This window comes from Netta rufina, assembly GCF_964035555.1.
Source record: "Netta rufina genome assembly, chromosome: 2".
Classification (NCBI taxonomy): Eukaryota; Metazoa; Chordata; class Aves; order Anseriformes; family Anatidae; genus Netta; species Netta rufina.
Genome location: NC_140124.1, coordinates 17,090,428 through 17,105,946, shown reverse-complemented (window position 1 = coordinate 17,105,946; position 15,519 = coordinate 17,090,428). Strand labels below are relative to the sequence as shown.

The window sequence follows — 15,519 nt, the reverse complement described above, 5'->3', positions numbered from 1 at the left end:
GCATGTGTATATATTGTTCTTATTATTTCTTATACTCATCTTCTTTGAATAGCTTCTTACATAAAAGGAAACTATTTTTGATCAGCTGAATGCCAAAAATAATTACCTGGCATTATGCCCTTGTGCATTAAGCCCAGTACCTCTCATATTCTAATTATTAGAATTCATAATTCTAATATCTGCCAATGTTGCTATTATTCCATAAATATTAAAATATATCAATATTCTTCTTTCTTATTATTGCCAAATTAGAAAGAAATATTTCACATAGTCACAAGGATAAGACTTGGTACAGGGAGTTAAACAACGGCAAGAAGCTGCTCCGTGTATTTCTGTGGTTTAGAAAGAGTGCCAAGTCGGAAGGAAAAGACATTCTCTGAATTTTCTAAAGCAAGATAAATACAGAAAAGAAATATAGATGAAAGATGGAACAGCTATCTACGGACTCTGCCAGATTCCTTGGCTTTTTGGCACACCTATTGAAGCTGGCAGACTTAGCCAGTAGCAATCTTTTCCATTAAAAGAAGCAGCATATATTTTGGTTTAACATACTTTGTTTGTGCATTTTTAAGCTTCAAATATGTCTATTTAATTTTTTTTTTTAATGATTCCTTCTGCACAGTTGGCTGCAATCACACTTATTTTAAGCGGCTCATTTATCACTAAAAGAGCTGCAGGGCACAGCTACTGTTAAACAGCTCCAACAAACCTACAGCTTAGTGGGACAAGCTTCTTTTTATAAGACTAAAAGATGTTTAAATTGTGCCAAGAGGAGCTCTATGCCAGCCTCTAGGTTTGTTATCCAAACGTTACTAAATTAGAGGTCTCCTGAAGCACAGGGTTTGGGCAAAGATAAGCTGATCTCCCCTGGGCTGCTGGTTGTTCCCATCTGGAATCAGCCAGATTTTAACAAAACACTTGCTACGTATCATAAACTTTAGTAGTGTGAAATTTTGAAAAATCACCTCAAGTCTGAGGCTTAATCTACATTGAAGCGAAACTTCATTACCTTTGGCAAGGTTGCAAAAGCAAAATATTTTACATATAAGTACCCCTACTTTATGAATGGTGAAATTCTGCTTTGTTATGAAGGTAGAGGCTTACTGGGTTCTGCTTCCTGGAGCTGAGACTGTAAGGAAAATGTTCACACCCAGCAGTTGCCAACACAACAGAAAATGTAGTGATGTAACATTGTCAGTTATCATTAATCCTTCCGAACCAAAACAAAATATGTCAGTATTGGACTTAGTTTATGGAACCTCTTACATCTGAAATTTCAAAGTGTGATGAGATCAATACATTTGTGGGTGAAGGAACTGGGCATACTTTCTGCAGCCAACAGTCATGCAGCGATTTTGCCATCTAGTGCCCTCTTTCTTAACATCCAAGAACTGCAACAACTAATTTATAAAAAGCAACAGGCACCAACTAGCTTGGAGTATGTGCCAAACACATTGTGTCTCCAGCCTGAACTGTGGAGCCTGGGTAAGCCAACCATGGCAGTTAAAAAGAGGATGCTTCTAAACTGAAAATAAAAATGTAAATATGTAAATATGCAAGTATATGTGTATTGTACATAGATAATATTTATGTATAGATAATATATTAAATATTTTGGATTTTACAAGGTATTTTCTTAAACCTTGTTTAATAACATAAAATTACATTCTGTACTCCCACCAAAGACCTAAAGACCATGCCCCCCCCCCCCCCCCCCAACAACTGAAATCAAATTTTTCTAAAGAAGTAGGTGTCAGTGCTTTTGCATTTCAGTTTCTGAACCTCAGATACATATGGCTTATGCCAAAGAGATGTTTTTTGAAAGATTTCAGTAGAAAGTTCTAGCAATTGTCTACCATAGTTTTTAATTCACATTATTTATTTCACAAAGATGGTCTTATGAAAGCATTTTCACATTAAAAAAAAAATCACCAAAACTTGTAGGGATTTATGATTTTAGCAAACAAAGACTAATATTCTGGAAGCACTGTGTAGTAAAAAACACAAAAATGTATTCTTTAATAAAGTCATTATAAGAAACTATAAAAGAACTCTCCAAATAGTAGATCTGCTTCTCACAATAACATTCATAAATCATGGTTAAACAAACTATTTTTTATATGTCATAGTATTACATTGAATGAAAGAGCCTATGTGTGATTAATTAACCTTTCTACCATTAAGAACAGGACTCAAAAAGCACAAACACTTTGTATAGTAACTCATAGAACAGTTTAGAAAATACATTATAGCTATTTCACCTTGTTTGCCAAAATAAGTTAACAAAATTAAAAACAACCATGCATCTCTTGAGGCTATAGCACTGTAAGAAGACAAGAATGGATCTGATGTATTAATTAAATACATATATATTCATAAGCATGTATATGCACACATCAAGAAGCATTTTATACACTCTTAGAAGAGCGAGGCTCTGTTTTGCTGCCTTATTATACCAAAGACTTCAATTTAGTTTTCAGCATCCCTGCTCAAGTTCCTACTAGCTACAGCAACCAGTATTCTGGAAAGTATCTACAGATACTTCATAATATTAAGAAAATTAAGCATTTCCATGCAGTGCAAGTAATTCAATGAATGAGACCACAGAGAAAGGCTAAAGACCAGTTCTATATGCTGGCAGGTTGAATAGACACTTTCAATATTAAAAAAGGTCAGAACACAAATGGAAAGTCTAATCTGCATTTCAGATATGCACTGTAATTATGGAGTTAATGGTTCCTCTGACCCAAATGTGCTCATATACAATGGAGTAAGAGCAGAAGGAAAAAGACTTGTTTACAGTGCAGGACAAAATACCATCTTCACATGAACTTATCTGGATAACAAAAACAGCTCAGAACAAAACAGAGCTCAACAGACGCTAATGCACTCTGACTATCTGGAAAAAACTGCAAATAGCACCAGCTGTGGTTCTCATATGGGTTAAGTGCCTTAAGGACTGATTGACTGGATACTATCTGGTGGCCCTGCTGCCTTGATTTGCACAAAAAGTATATAATCAGTATTTCTTATTTATACTTTCCTTATGATAACTGAGTTGCAGTTATGAATTAGCAGTGCTTGTATCTTGGTTTGCTTGAATTATCAAGTATGAGCAATATAATTTTTTAATAGATGTTTTTCTACCATTTCATTCCTGTCTGTTCACCTCCACCTTGTGTCCTACAAGAATTCTGAGGTCTTGTTCTGATGTAGCTATATGTCACTGCCCAGCAAAGTGAACTACTCAACTGTGATCAATGGGTTTAAGCACCATCACAGTACAGATAAATAAATGAATAAATGACAAATTAATAACATTACTTATTAATTAACTTGTTGTGAGTTCAAGCACAAACTTTACTCAAAGTCAGAACACAAGGAGTATCTCAAATGAGATACTGGAAATTACCTCACTGAGAAGATATCCCTAAATGTTTTAAAATATTTATGTACCACCTGATCAGCTGCTTACAAATGTAGAGTATTCATTGGCAAGCAGAATAGGTGGTTTTTAGCTTCATACTTTACAATCAAAACCACTGGCATTCTTTTCACAGACTTTAATCCATTTGTGTCTACATAATGCAACTCTCAGCCAGTGAACTTGAGTTTTCTAATAAATCATATCTCTGCCAAAAATAGAATCTTCCATTGGGGAAGGCAATATTTTGCTTTAAAGGCATTGTAGGAAGAGTCAGTATGTTCGTCTCTTAAGACTTTCCTCTCTAAAACAATAAAATGTGTGAATAAATTTTGTGCCTGCTTTTAAACTGTGAATGACTCATATCTAAAAGACAGCTAACTCATCTGAGATTTAGAAAGTATATTGACAATTATTAAAATCTGATTTAAACCCCTGAAAAAAAAAAGATATCAATTTATTTCACAAGTTCTAAATTCACTGGTGATTTACATTAGCAATATTACCTTATGTTAATTTTTATCCCTGTGCATGAAAGCCAACATTATAGCACAGAAGTTCTAACCTGGCAAACAGTCAAAGTAGAAAATTGGCCGAATAAGAACTTTGAGGGCAATACTGTGGCCAAACAGAATAATGAAAATCTCTGATGTTCAAACAGAGCTTACATAGAAACAGGGAAGTTATTTTACCTGTTTTAAGTATTCATTCAACTATTACTGTAATACTGAATCCTGTTCAGAAGTATGCTGAAATTCAATCCAAAGAAGAAGGTTCAGAAATAAAGGTTCAGAACTGATCCACCAAAATAAAGAGTTGAAAAGATAGAGATTCCATGAGAGATTACACTTACTTAGTTAATTAAAGAGATGACAATGGAATGATTTGATCTTACTCTATAAGAATGTAGATGAAAACAGAACTTATATTGGGCTTTTCAGTTTACAAAGCAACAGTATCATACATGTAATGGCATAGATAAAGTTAGACAAACTTTAGGCTACAAATAAGGTGCAAATGTTTTTATGGGGAAGGTATTTAACTACTGGAAAAAGTTTTGATGGCTCTAGTGGATTTTCCATCGCTGGAATTTTTTAAGTAAAGAGTCAGTGTTTTTCTAAAAGATATACTCTATTCCAAACAGAAATAAATTGAAGCAATGTCTGGTTTGTATGAGCAACACTAGTCAGACTAGACCATTACAATGGTCTCTTCTAGTATTATAGTGTACAATGTAGTACAATAATGTGTGTATCTATGATTATTCAACATGAAAATGGTGTCCAGTTTACAGGACTATAATCTTATTTAGGCTTTTAAAATATTGGCACATTACCTTTCTTCCAGCCCTGCAAGTTTCCCTGTACTGCACAGCTTGCTGAAAATCAACATTCAAGAGGATATTAATTCAAATTTAGCTGTCTGAAAGCTAGCTGTTTAGTCTGAGTTAGACACCTAGGTCCTTTCTATCTATACTCAATGGAGAAAGCTAGAAACCTTCATGAGTCTATTCCTTCCAGAGACCTTGGGCATCTATTTTCAGCTAGCATAAGTCTACAGGTGCACTTCTATTTCCATTTGCTACAGAAGGTGTCTTAGTTTAGACTACTTTAAACTCCATACCTAAAAGTGGACTAAGTTAGATGAAAGGAATCCAACCTTAATACTCCAAAGAACTATTTCAAAATTCCTGGATTCAAGTTAGATCCACTAATTTAAAGCGTCTGTCTTTATTAGGTCACGTTTAAAGTGTGCTTCAGTTACTGTTGGGCAGATAGTGTTTCATCACAATCATACCATTAATGCATGTCATCTGTATTTTTCCAAGAATAGAATAAAGTAGTTTTTGAATAGCTCTTCCTTATTGTACTATTGTTCAGAATTCTGTCATTCTTATCTAATAATGAACTGGATGCATAGCCATTCTTATGTCCTCATAGGAATAAGAGAATTTATGTTCTCCACTGCCCTGGGAAGGGATTCCCCCCTTTAAGCACAGATATCTACAGTGCAGATGTGTAGATCTGATCTTTGCACCTGTACTCCCATTATAACCAAATGAGATCAGATAATACTACTGGGAGACACTAAAGTGCCTTACCTTTGCATATATGTCTAAATTAGGAGAGTGAAACACTGTGAAGAATCTATTCCTCTTCCTTTACTACTACAGGAACTTAGGTGACTACCTCAGAAGGGTTTGTCCACAGCATAAACATTTAAAGTTAAGATGAATGATTAATTTTGTTCTTTCACATCATGATTTTGTGTGCTTATTTTCACTTGTTCTTACTTTTTTTTTTCTTTTTCTTTTTTTCTCTTGACTTTAATAATCTCCTCAGAAGTCTCATTAGCCTCATCATAGAAGACTGGCCTCAACTCTGTGATGAAGCCATTCAAGCTTCCTAGGCCATCTTTACAGAAAGAGTAATCATATTTGACAAAAAAAAACAAAGCCCAAAGTTGACTTTCACAATAGAATATCTTTCGTCTTCCTTCATTTGCAAAGTAAGAATGCCCAGGAATACTCAGTTACATGTTTCTCACTTCCACATATTTCTTTGAATCTTTCCAACTATCTGAAGTAGTTTAGAAGGCTTATTACGAGCCATTTCATAAGCGCCTATATACAACACCACCCCAACTCATCCACTTCAAAAGCATATCCCATTCTACAACTTGCCAAGAAAACCAAGAAAAAATGTGGCTCTAACACAGAGAAGTGTTGTATTAGTTTAATATGGTGACATGGCCTCTAGGAAAAGCCAACGATTTAAATATTTTCTCAGGATTTTCAGATGACTTGAATTCTTCCTCTAGCACATGTTTAGACTCATCTTTTCACTGCTAAAGAAATTGTACTTCCTCATCCGTCTGCACCTTGCAGAACAGTCTTTCTACAACTCACCTTAAAAGAGTAACCCTGTAAAAACCTGTGCTTTTTAGCCAAGATCTTTTCATGAACAATTTTGTTTGTTCTAAGGTTTCAATAGCACTCAACCATAGGTAGAAATCTTTGTTCCTTTGCAACAGCTACATTTTGTGAGGGGTTTTCTGCTGTATCCATGGAGAATGTGGTGATGGCTGAAGAATTCTAGTCGTCTGTGATGTTTCCTATTTTTCTTCTCTCAATTGTAAGAGACTCGAGTGCAATGAATGTTGCCTGCTTCTGCTTATCTTGGCTATAAACTCTTAATACTCTGCTGGATTTCTCTTCTTCCTTGGTCTGTGGACAGCTATTTCCCATCTTGAAAACACGGTGATGCCTGGTCTTTAGTCTAATGTCTAAAAATTTATCCTGTGTGCTAATGTCCCACATGTCATTACTTGGTCTTTGTAAAAACAAATTTCTTTTCCAGTACACACATTAATTTTTACTTTAGAAAGAGGAAATATTTTCTGGTGTTTGATAGAAAGAAAGCATTGATTCGTCTGTCACAGGTCATAACAATTGTTTCATTCCTAGTCATAAGAATATTGAGCATGGAACTGAACATACAAGAAAAAAATCATGAACTGCCTTTCTAAACTTCCTCCAATATCGTCTTGTTTTCCCACTCCAAATTTCACATGGCAGTTGACATACACCAGTATTTCCTGACATTTTTGTTACATAGCCTTGCATGAGAAAACTGCCTGTACTTTGGGTACAGCCATGAATAGGTGAGAACTAGGAACACTGTCTTTCTCCCACAGCTGTGCACATACACCTGTTGCTTTGACACAAGTAATTAGCAAACACTGTTTGCAGCAGTAGCAAAAATGTGAAATATGAATATCTGCCTCAAACTAGTTTCCCTACATATTTTTATTCCTGGTGTCCTGAACAGAAACACGTACATACACACTACACAGTGACTAGTCAGAAGTCTGATGCTTTGAGAAAGTCTCTGACCAACTGTTCAAGCACTCAGCAACTGTGTCATTCATGCAGAGTAAATGTTTCCCTGAAGCTTCAGACTTTCTGTGCATGTGAACACAGCACATGAATATGTGCTAAGAAACATCTGGGATTCTGCATTTATTGCAACCAAGTCAGAACTACAGCAGCTGTGCCATTAACCCAACCAGGCATGATTACCGAATTACCAGAATCTGGTGAAAGGATGGGGAAAAAAAAAATCAAAAGAACCCAGACAAATTTTCCAGAAGCAAAAATATAATGATTTATGGAAAAATCTGAACACAACAATCTCTACATAAATACAAAAGAATGCTTTCAGTCAGCTCTTCATTGGAGGGACTAGAAGAATGAAAACTCCCAGATATTCTGTGATCATCATGGTACAGAAGTGCAGTGCAAAGATACCCAGTAGCACAGACGCAGTAGTGCTGCAGTTTGTCTTACCTGTGCCTGGTAGACCAACTGAACAGATCAGGCAGGATTTAGCATTGTACTGACTCTTCCATTTGAGTTAATAAACCTCCTCCACCCACTCTCCTTTCCATCTGGGAATTTCTCTTTAGCCTTTCTGAAACTCCAGTAATTGATTCCTGATGGTAACTCCAACAATGCCAGCATAAAAGTCAAGTTCATAAGTACTGCTGTATTGGCCAGCTATCATGGTGTCCATGTTGTGCTTCGTGATCTGCTCAGCTCTGGCAACACTGAACAAAGCCAATTTTGCAAGAACTTCTGGAGAAACTGCTTTAAGTCCATCAGAACATATTTTCTCAAACTGCCCACCAAGCTGCACTTATTATATGATCATCCTCACTAGATAGGACCTGCTATGTCTCACTGATCTGCTATATCCACTTGTATCTAAATCCTACAAAAAGGCCTATCTGTTGTTCTACATTGCTTTGCTGTTTTGCTATTCCAGGTAGTTACCACAATATATAAGCATTAGAAAATGGTTGGAAATCTCACAGCAGGATAACTGCTAATTAAGACACCCTTTATTTAGGGTTAGAAGCTCGAGATGGTCTCAGGTATTTTCCTCTTGTGCTTGGGAGAACTCCATCCTTTAAATGATAGGGTTGAAAACAAACTACACACTTTATTTTTTTTCCTTTTTTTTTTTTTTTTTTTTTTTTTTTTTAACATGGATATGCCTATACTGCCTTATAGTACTAGGGTAAGGTAAATCTAATACTGAGCTCCGTACTAACAAAGCTATACAGATAAGAAATCTCAGTATAGTTCAGAAAACTCGGTCTGATGACCTCTCACTGCACATCTGTCACTTTATGGTGTAGGGAGAACAGAACAGGGTCAAAGACTTCTGCAGTTTATTAACATGGATCTCTGAGTCATGGTAACTTCAATGCATACTCTGGTAGTGGATTCTCTGTGCGTATATATTAGTTGAAAGGCAAATGAATTTTGCAGTACGTCCTGCAGTCCTGATTCCCAATTGTTCATACATACATGTATTGTGGTTCCAGTCTTTCTTCTGCACTTGCCTTTTTTTTTTTTTTTTTTTTTTTCCCTAGCACAAGCCAGAATGCAAGAGTCCTGGTGTGCATCCAGGTTTAGCCTCAATATGCAGTCAGTATGTGGCCAGGCTGTGCACCTGGACACAAGAGGACACAAGAGCTGGGAACTGCTCCAGGGGTCCCCCTGTTTAGGCATACCTATTTTATCAATTCACCTTGTGTTAATGATTTCTTACAGACTTAAGCAAATAGAGCTTTTATAACAGATGCATTTATAGTCATTGTGTCAGAACAAAGTTTCCATAAAACGCTGTTTTAAAACATCTGAATAATTAAACAGTACAGAAATACTATTTGTGAAGAGTGTATTTGTTTGTTTAGGTATGTGTAATTACTTTCATATTATCCAGATTAAATGTCTGTGGCATCTGTAATTAAGCACTTCCATGAAGGTTCACTGGAATGTGACAGAGAGAGAAATGAAATGTATGCAGGCATTGAATTAAAAACAAGAACAAAAACCATGTAGCTCACCTAGTTAGGTACAGCTCTTAGTCCTAAGTATGAGACATGTTTAAAGAATTTGTTCAGCTGGATGGATTTCTTACAATAATTCATTTATTTTAATTTTAAAAGCATCAAACTTGTTTTAAAGGCTCATATTACAATAATAAATTTCCCATTGCTACAAACTGGGTGGGTGACTCTAGGCTTCAGAGTCTCTACTATACACACTGACTGCAGGAGGACATTGAACAGAAGACAGCTTACTTGAAGAGCTGGACAGATCTCAGAGGTTTATAGTAACTTACTACATTTGACTGTGCATTCGCTGTCAGGCTTTGGTTTGGACGGCATCAGCCATCTGAGTAGTTTGACTCAATTTATCTGAAAAAACCCTCTGCCAAACTTCCATTCTTTTTGCTTTGGTGGGGGGTTGGTAAAAGCTAATCCTCAAGGTAAGTTAATGCTTTCCAAGCACAGTTCATTTTTACTGCCAATAATAACTGAGCACTAAGGAATCATTGTGTTTTCCCACCTATGCATTTGTTTCACAGTCACCTCCTAGCTATGAGAAGATTCCAGTTTACCAAAGTGAGGAGCTTATGGCATGAATCAACAGTGGGGCCTTTGAATGTTATAATGATATTCTACATCACCTCCAAAAACCCTTCCCAAGACTTTTGTACATTGCAATACTTAGAAGTAATGAAGAATTATTCCAGGTCCTTCATGACAAAGTGTTGTCACAGGTCTTTTCATCTTAACGCTCTTCTTTAAGCTCTTAATTCTTGATCAGGTTTGGCTGCGTTTTAAAGATTCAATATGGAACCAGTTTTGTTTGCAGTCAAACTGCTTTCCCCCCACAATGAGATCATGTGAACTACAGAGGAGGATTAGTCAAACCTTGTAGAGTTCTGAAATACTTCAAGGTAGGTGAGAACACACTGCCATCTCTTAGTTCCTTACATTTGCAGAGCAGACCAAAAATTCAAGTAAATTTTCTGTCCATGGAATGAATATTCCATTTCTTAATGATAAAGAGTGGAATTCAGCCACTTTATCCCACACATTTCCATAACTACCTAAACAGAGTGATTTTAGCTGTTCCTCTACCAGTATTTCTTTTGAGATACCCACCTGACAAAGTACAGTGTCATCAACATTACATAGAGTGGCAGCTTCTGCATACTAAATGGCAAACCCTATTATGACAAATATGGCTATTTTCGCTAATTGGATATGCCACAGGTATGGATCAATAAAGTACACGGAGAAGCCGTGTACTGCTTCACTAACAAAACATAGTGAAGAGGGGTTTTGCAAAGATCACTCATTATTTTTCATCTGCTAGAAATCAGATGATCTGAATCACTCAGGTTGGAAGGTATCTCATGAGGTCATCTAGGCTGACCTAGTACTTAAAGCAGGGTCAACACTGAATTCAGACTGCTGATGGCTTTGTCAAGGCAGGTCTTGAAATTCTCTTGGACGGAGACTTCCCAACCACTGTGGGAAACCGTTCCAGTGTTATATTACCCTCCATGTAGATTTTTTTTTCCTTTTGTCCAGATGGAACCCAGCAATTTCAATTTATGATTCCTGTCTCGTATCCTCCTATCACGCAATTCAGTAAAGAGCCTGCCTCCATTTCCTCACTAAATTTCTCTTAGATACCGGCAGGTTGCTATTAGGGATCCCTATCCAAAGGTCTTATTTCTCAAAGCTAGACAGGTTCGGTTCCCTCACAAGCTATGCACTTCAGTTCCCAACCACCATGGTGGCCTTCCGCTGGATTTGCTCGGATTAATCCACATCTTTCTTGACGTGGGAGCCCAAAGTAGACACCTGATGTGATTTAACAAGTGCTAAGTCACTAACTCTGACCTATAGGTTATGCTGCTGCTAACACAGCCCAGTATGCTGTCAGCCTTTATCACTCCCAGGGCACCCCATTGGCTCATGTTCTGCTTGCTGAACCAAACCCCTCATCCTTTTCAGCTCCACCACTACCCTGGTAGTTAATCTTGTGATGGACCAAAATGTAGCTGCTTCCTGTCATATTAATAATGTATACGTGCTTATAGAATACAAATGCATGCCTATTATGGCCCATGTGATGAGAATTGGTCATATACGCTCTCAGATGTTTAGGCCATCCATCAATTATGAGGTGGCAGAAACTTCCACTTTGGTTCTGTGCTGGAGCCACATACTATTATGTAATCAAACACTTGTCCATTTCATTACAAAAATACAAGTTTCTTGTACACAAGAAAGGGAAAGCGCACCCCGAGCAAAATGCTTAGATGCATGCAACTAAGTTAATCCAAGTTCATTTATTTTATAATTCACTTTTCCTTTTATCAGTTCTCTTTTCTCCCCTTTAACATACTGTAGCAATTCCAGAACATTGTGAACAATGTAAAAACAAAACACCTATGATATTTTTTGCATATCCCTACTTATCTGCAAGTGCAAATAAATGCTTTTATGCATTTTATTGCATGCTGAAAATGAACCTAGACTCAGATGGAATTACTATAAAATCACATCATCAGAAATTTGCAAAAATTGACAATTCCTAAAATTTCTATCTCTAAGGCCATAATCCTTCTCTTTCCTGTGAAATAACTTTACTGTCTTCAACTTGTGAGATAAAACTGATAGAAATCTTTTTGATAGAAAAATTATTTCTAGAGAAAGGCCTTTGGAGAATATTCTCATGCTTAACTCCTAAAATACAATTTCTTATAAGTGAATACAGAACTCACTGAAACAGCTCCAGGTAAACTAAGCCTTTGTTTCATTTTTAATTTTAATTTGTTCCCAAATCCGGTTACACGCAGTTCCAAGGTGGCTTCCTGTCACATTGGCCAACTTTCCATGCTGATAAAATGCTGATGTAATGTCACTACCAGCTCAGGTCAAGTCAAGTCAAGCACTCTAAAGGTGAATGTCCACATCTCAACAACCACCAGGCTGTGATAACTCTAGCACTGCTCTTCCCTATTTCACTACTTAATCGAACTTTTCTAAGGGAAAGCTCAGAATATTTGAGGTACACAGCAGCATTCAAAAACTATTTCAAAAGAAAGGTCTTTTTTGACCGAGCCAAATAAGAAAATTTCCACCTCACCTTCACCACTCCGTTTTCATGCATGGTGATACAGTTGCTGGGATCCTCTGAAAGTTGATATAAAGCCTGAGCTGTAGCTCTATGAACCAAAGGATCATTTGACTTCAAGTAACGCACTAAGGGAGCTACAGCCTTGCTCTCTCCAAAGGTAACTCTATTGCTTCCCCACATGCAACAGTGAGAAATGGCCTCTGCTAAGTGACGTCTTAATTTGTCATCGTTCTGAAAAAGGTAAAAACATAATAAATTAAAAACAATATAATACAATAAAAAATTCATAGGAAAGCAGTACTGTATTCTAAAACATTTTTTATGTCCTATTTTAATTGTAATATAATTAAAAATTGGAGTGCACTATGAGGCATGGAGCCCTCTTTGTAAGAAGTGCAGTGAATTTTTATATTATTTTAAAGGTGCTTTTAGACTGACTGGAAATCAGGTAAGATTAGCATTAAAATTTAACATATAGCCCATCACTAAGATTCTCTGTGCATTTCAGATTTATTGCTCTCTCAACCCTTTGTACTTTTTCCATACAGCAGCTGCATTTCTGAAAAGCAATATTCAGCAACAGTGATTATTAAAATGAAGCTCATCTTCCAAAGCAATTTTAGTACCAGCCACAGAGTGCTTTCATGTCCAATATACATCTCGTGGAGGAGGAATTCTGCATCTCTTCCTGATAGCTGCTGTAAAATCTATCACTCATGTCACAACCTTTTAGTTGGGTATAATGCAGATTGATATAAGAAACTCAGGTACTTAATATAGTATGTTTAGTATGATACTTAATATAGTATGTTTACTTACTGTGTTTGCTAGTTTAGACAACAGAGGGACGACTCCGTGATCTGTTATAACAGCTAAATTTTCTTTATCTTTAGCTATATTTGTAATGGCAGCACATACACTTGCTAAAACTTCTTTATTCTTTGATTTTAGCAGATTGACTATCAGTTCCAAGCCACCGACAAAGGACCGAACCATCTCCCCAGCATCCTAAACAATTCATAAGAAACATTATTTTAAAATATTTAATATAAATTTTATGTGAATGTTAAAAAAAAGAGAGATTGGCATGACATAATTATTCAAAACTGCAGGTAGTGTTCTGTCACCTTCACTAAGAAATATGGACAATTTGGAACTCAAAACTCTTGACTGACAGATAAGAGTTAGACTGTTTTAAATAGCACCATCTAAGCAGAAATTCAGTGCCTAAATAAAGGTATCTAGTGCCATTTTAGATGACACCGGGTATTCTTTATGACTTCAATCTGTCACTTCCAAAGGTGTGCAAGTTTATCTTACCTGCTGTACTTGCCAGGCATGTGCCTCATATACCCTCGGGCATCTTAAACACCAAATAGACACCCCTGTTTAGGCTCTCCTACTGTCTTCTGTTTCTCACATTAAGTCTGACAGCTAAGACAAAAGAGTGGTAATGTTCTTTTCTTATATCAATGCAAATGAGTATTCAGGAGTACTTGCAAACTTATTCAAGAGGCAGTTACACAAGTCTTGACAGCAACTGAGGGAACCAAGGTACACTTTAGAGTATGATCAACATAAAATGTGGCTAGTGGATACAAATACAACTCTACAAGAATGTCTAAATATGCTTTTAGAAAATAAAATAGAAACTAAACATGGTATGTTCAGAATAAAACAACATTAATTTCAAACAGAGAATAGTTATGATGTTGAAGTCCTTGCAGCAGAACTGTATCATAGAATCATCAAGGTTGGAAAAGATCATCTGCTCTAACAATCACCATACTACCAATGTCACCCACTAAACCATGTCCCTAAGCGCCAGGTCCAACCTTTCCTTGAACACCCCCAGGGACGGTGACTCTTCCACCTCCATGGGCAACCCGTCCCAATGCCTGACTGCTCCTTCTGAGCAGAAATGTCTCCTCATTTTCAACCTGAACCTCCCCTGGTGCAACTTAAGGCTGTTCCCTCTATTCCTATCACTAGTTACCTGTGAGAAGAGGCCGATCCCTAGCCCCCACACCTTCCTTTCAGGTAGTTGTAGAGAGCAATGAGGTCTACCCTGAGCCTCCTCTTCTCCAGACTAAACAACCCCAGTTCCCTCAGCTGCTCCTAGTAGATGTTAAAAGATTTTTGTTTGAAATTGACAAGACAATTTCACAGAAAAAAATATATAATTAAGTGTTATTTAATTGAAAAGTATTCCCTCTGATTTGAAAAGTTTCTGGGCCACAGATTCCTCAAAGGTGGGAGAGAGTTCTTGGGAGGGGAGCCACTGCTACAAGTTTGCCCCATTCTTCTACATTTCCTTAGGCATCCCCTTGTAGGCCAGTATAGAATATAACAGAATACTGGGCGAGTGAACCTGTGGTCTAGCACAGAATTGGCTGCTCTCACACTTTTGTGTTTATTAGTCAACTCAAATTAGCAAGCACATGTTTACATTTAATGTGTAAAACAGAAAACCGTCAGCTTTGGCACTGCAAGACTGAACTAACAGGTATGGAATTCATTTGGTTGCCTCAGGCAAATGGGAACTGGCAGTTATCTGATAAAGTGACATGCAGCATACAGTACTTCATGTACCCTTAAAAGCACACAGGATATAAATCTAAGTTTGTTTAAGTACAGTTTCTTAACTGATTAAATTACATAGTCACTGACCAATGCTGTACACCAAGATTCACCGTAGTCTGTTAAAAATGTCTGAAAAGAAACATATTGCCATTTCTTTGGTAAGATGTTCCACCATGTAAGATTACATGACTTTAGTCAACCTCTTTTCAGCTTCCTCATAGACAGAAACGATGCCAGAATAGAAAAGCATCAACTTCTTCAAATGTTTTTTTACACGTTTATTCAATCTGTGGGTAATTCCAAGCAGCATTCTGCCAACCACCTAGAAAAGGTTCTTAGGATGCCTAGTTACACAAAACCTAAGACACAACACTGCAAAATGAAACATCATTTCCAGAAACTTTATTGCAAGCATAATAATTAACAATGGAGTGGAATGAACTTCAAGTGCATAACCTGAGGATATAAAACTTTATAACGTTACCTGAAGAAATCACTT

General features: G+C 36.8%; 1 protein-coding gene across 1 annotated transcript in view; it reads right to left on the bottom strand.

Moving 5' to 3' along the window:
* ODAD2 (outer dynein arm docking complex subunit 2) overlaps window positions 1-15,519 on the bottom strand; it is a gene marked incomplete at both ends in the record, with an annotated part of 90,025 nt that overhangs the window by 13,973 nt on the left and 60,533 nt on the right. The window contains 2 exons of the mRNA XM_084281864.1: window positions 12,447-12,668; window positions 13,257-13,445. Of these exons, the coding sequence (XP_084137990.1) occupies window positions 12,447-12,668; window positions 13,257-13,445 (411 nt within the window). The remainder of the gene's footprint in view (window positions 1-12,446; window positions 12,669-13,256; window positions 13,446-15,519) is intronic.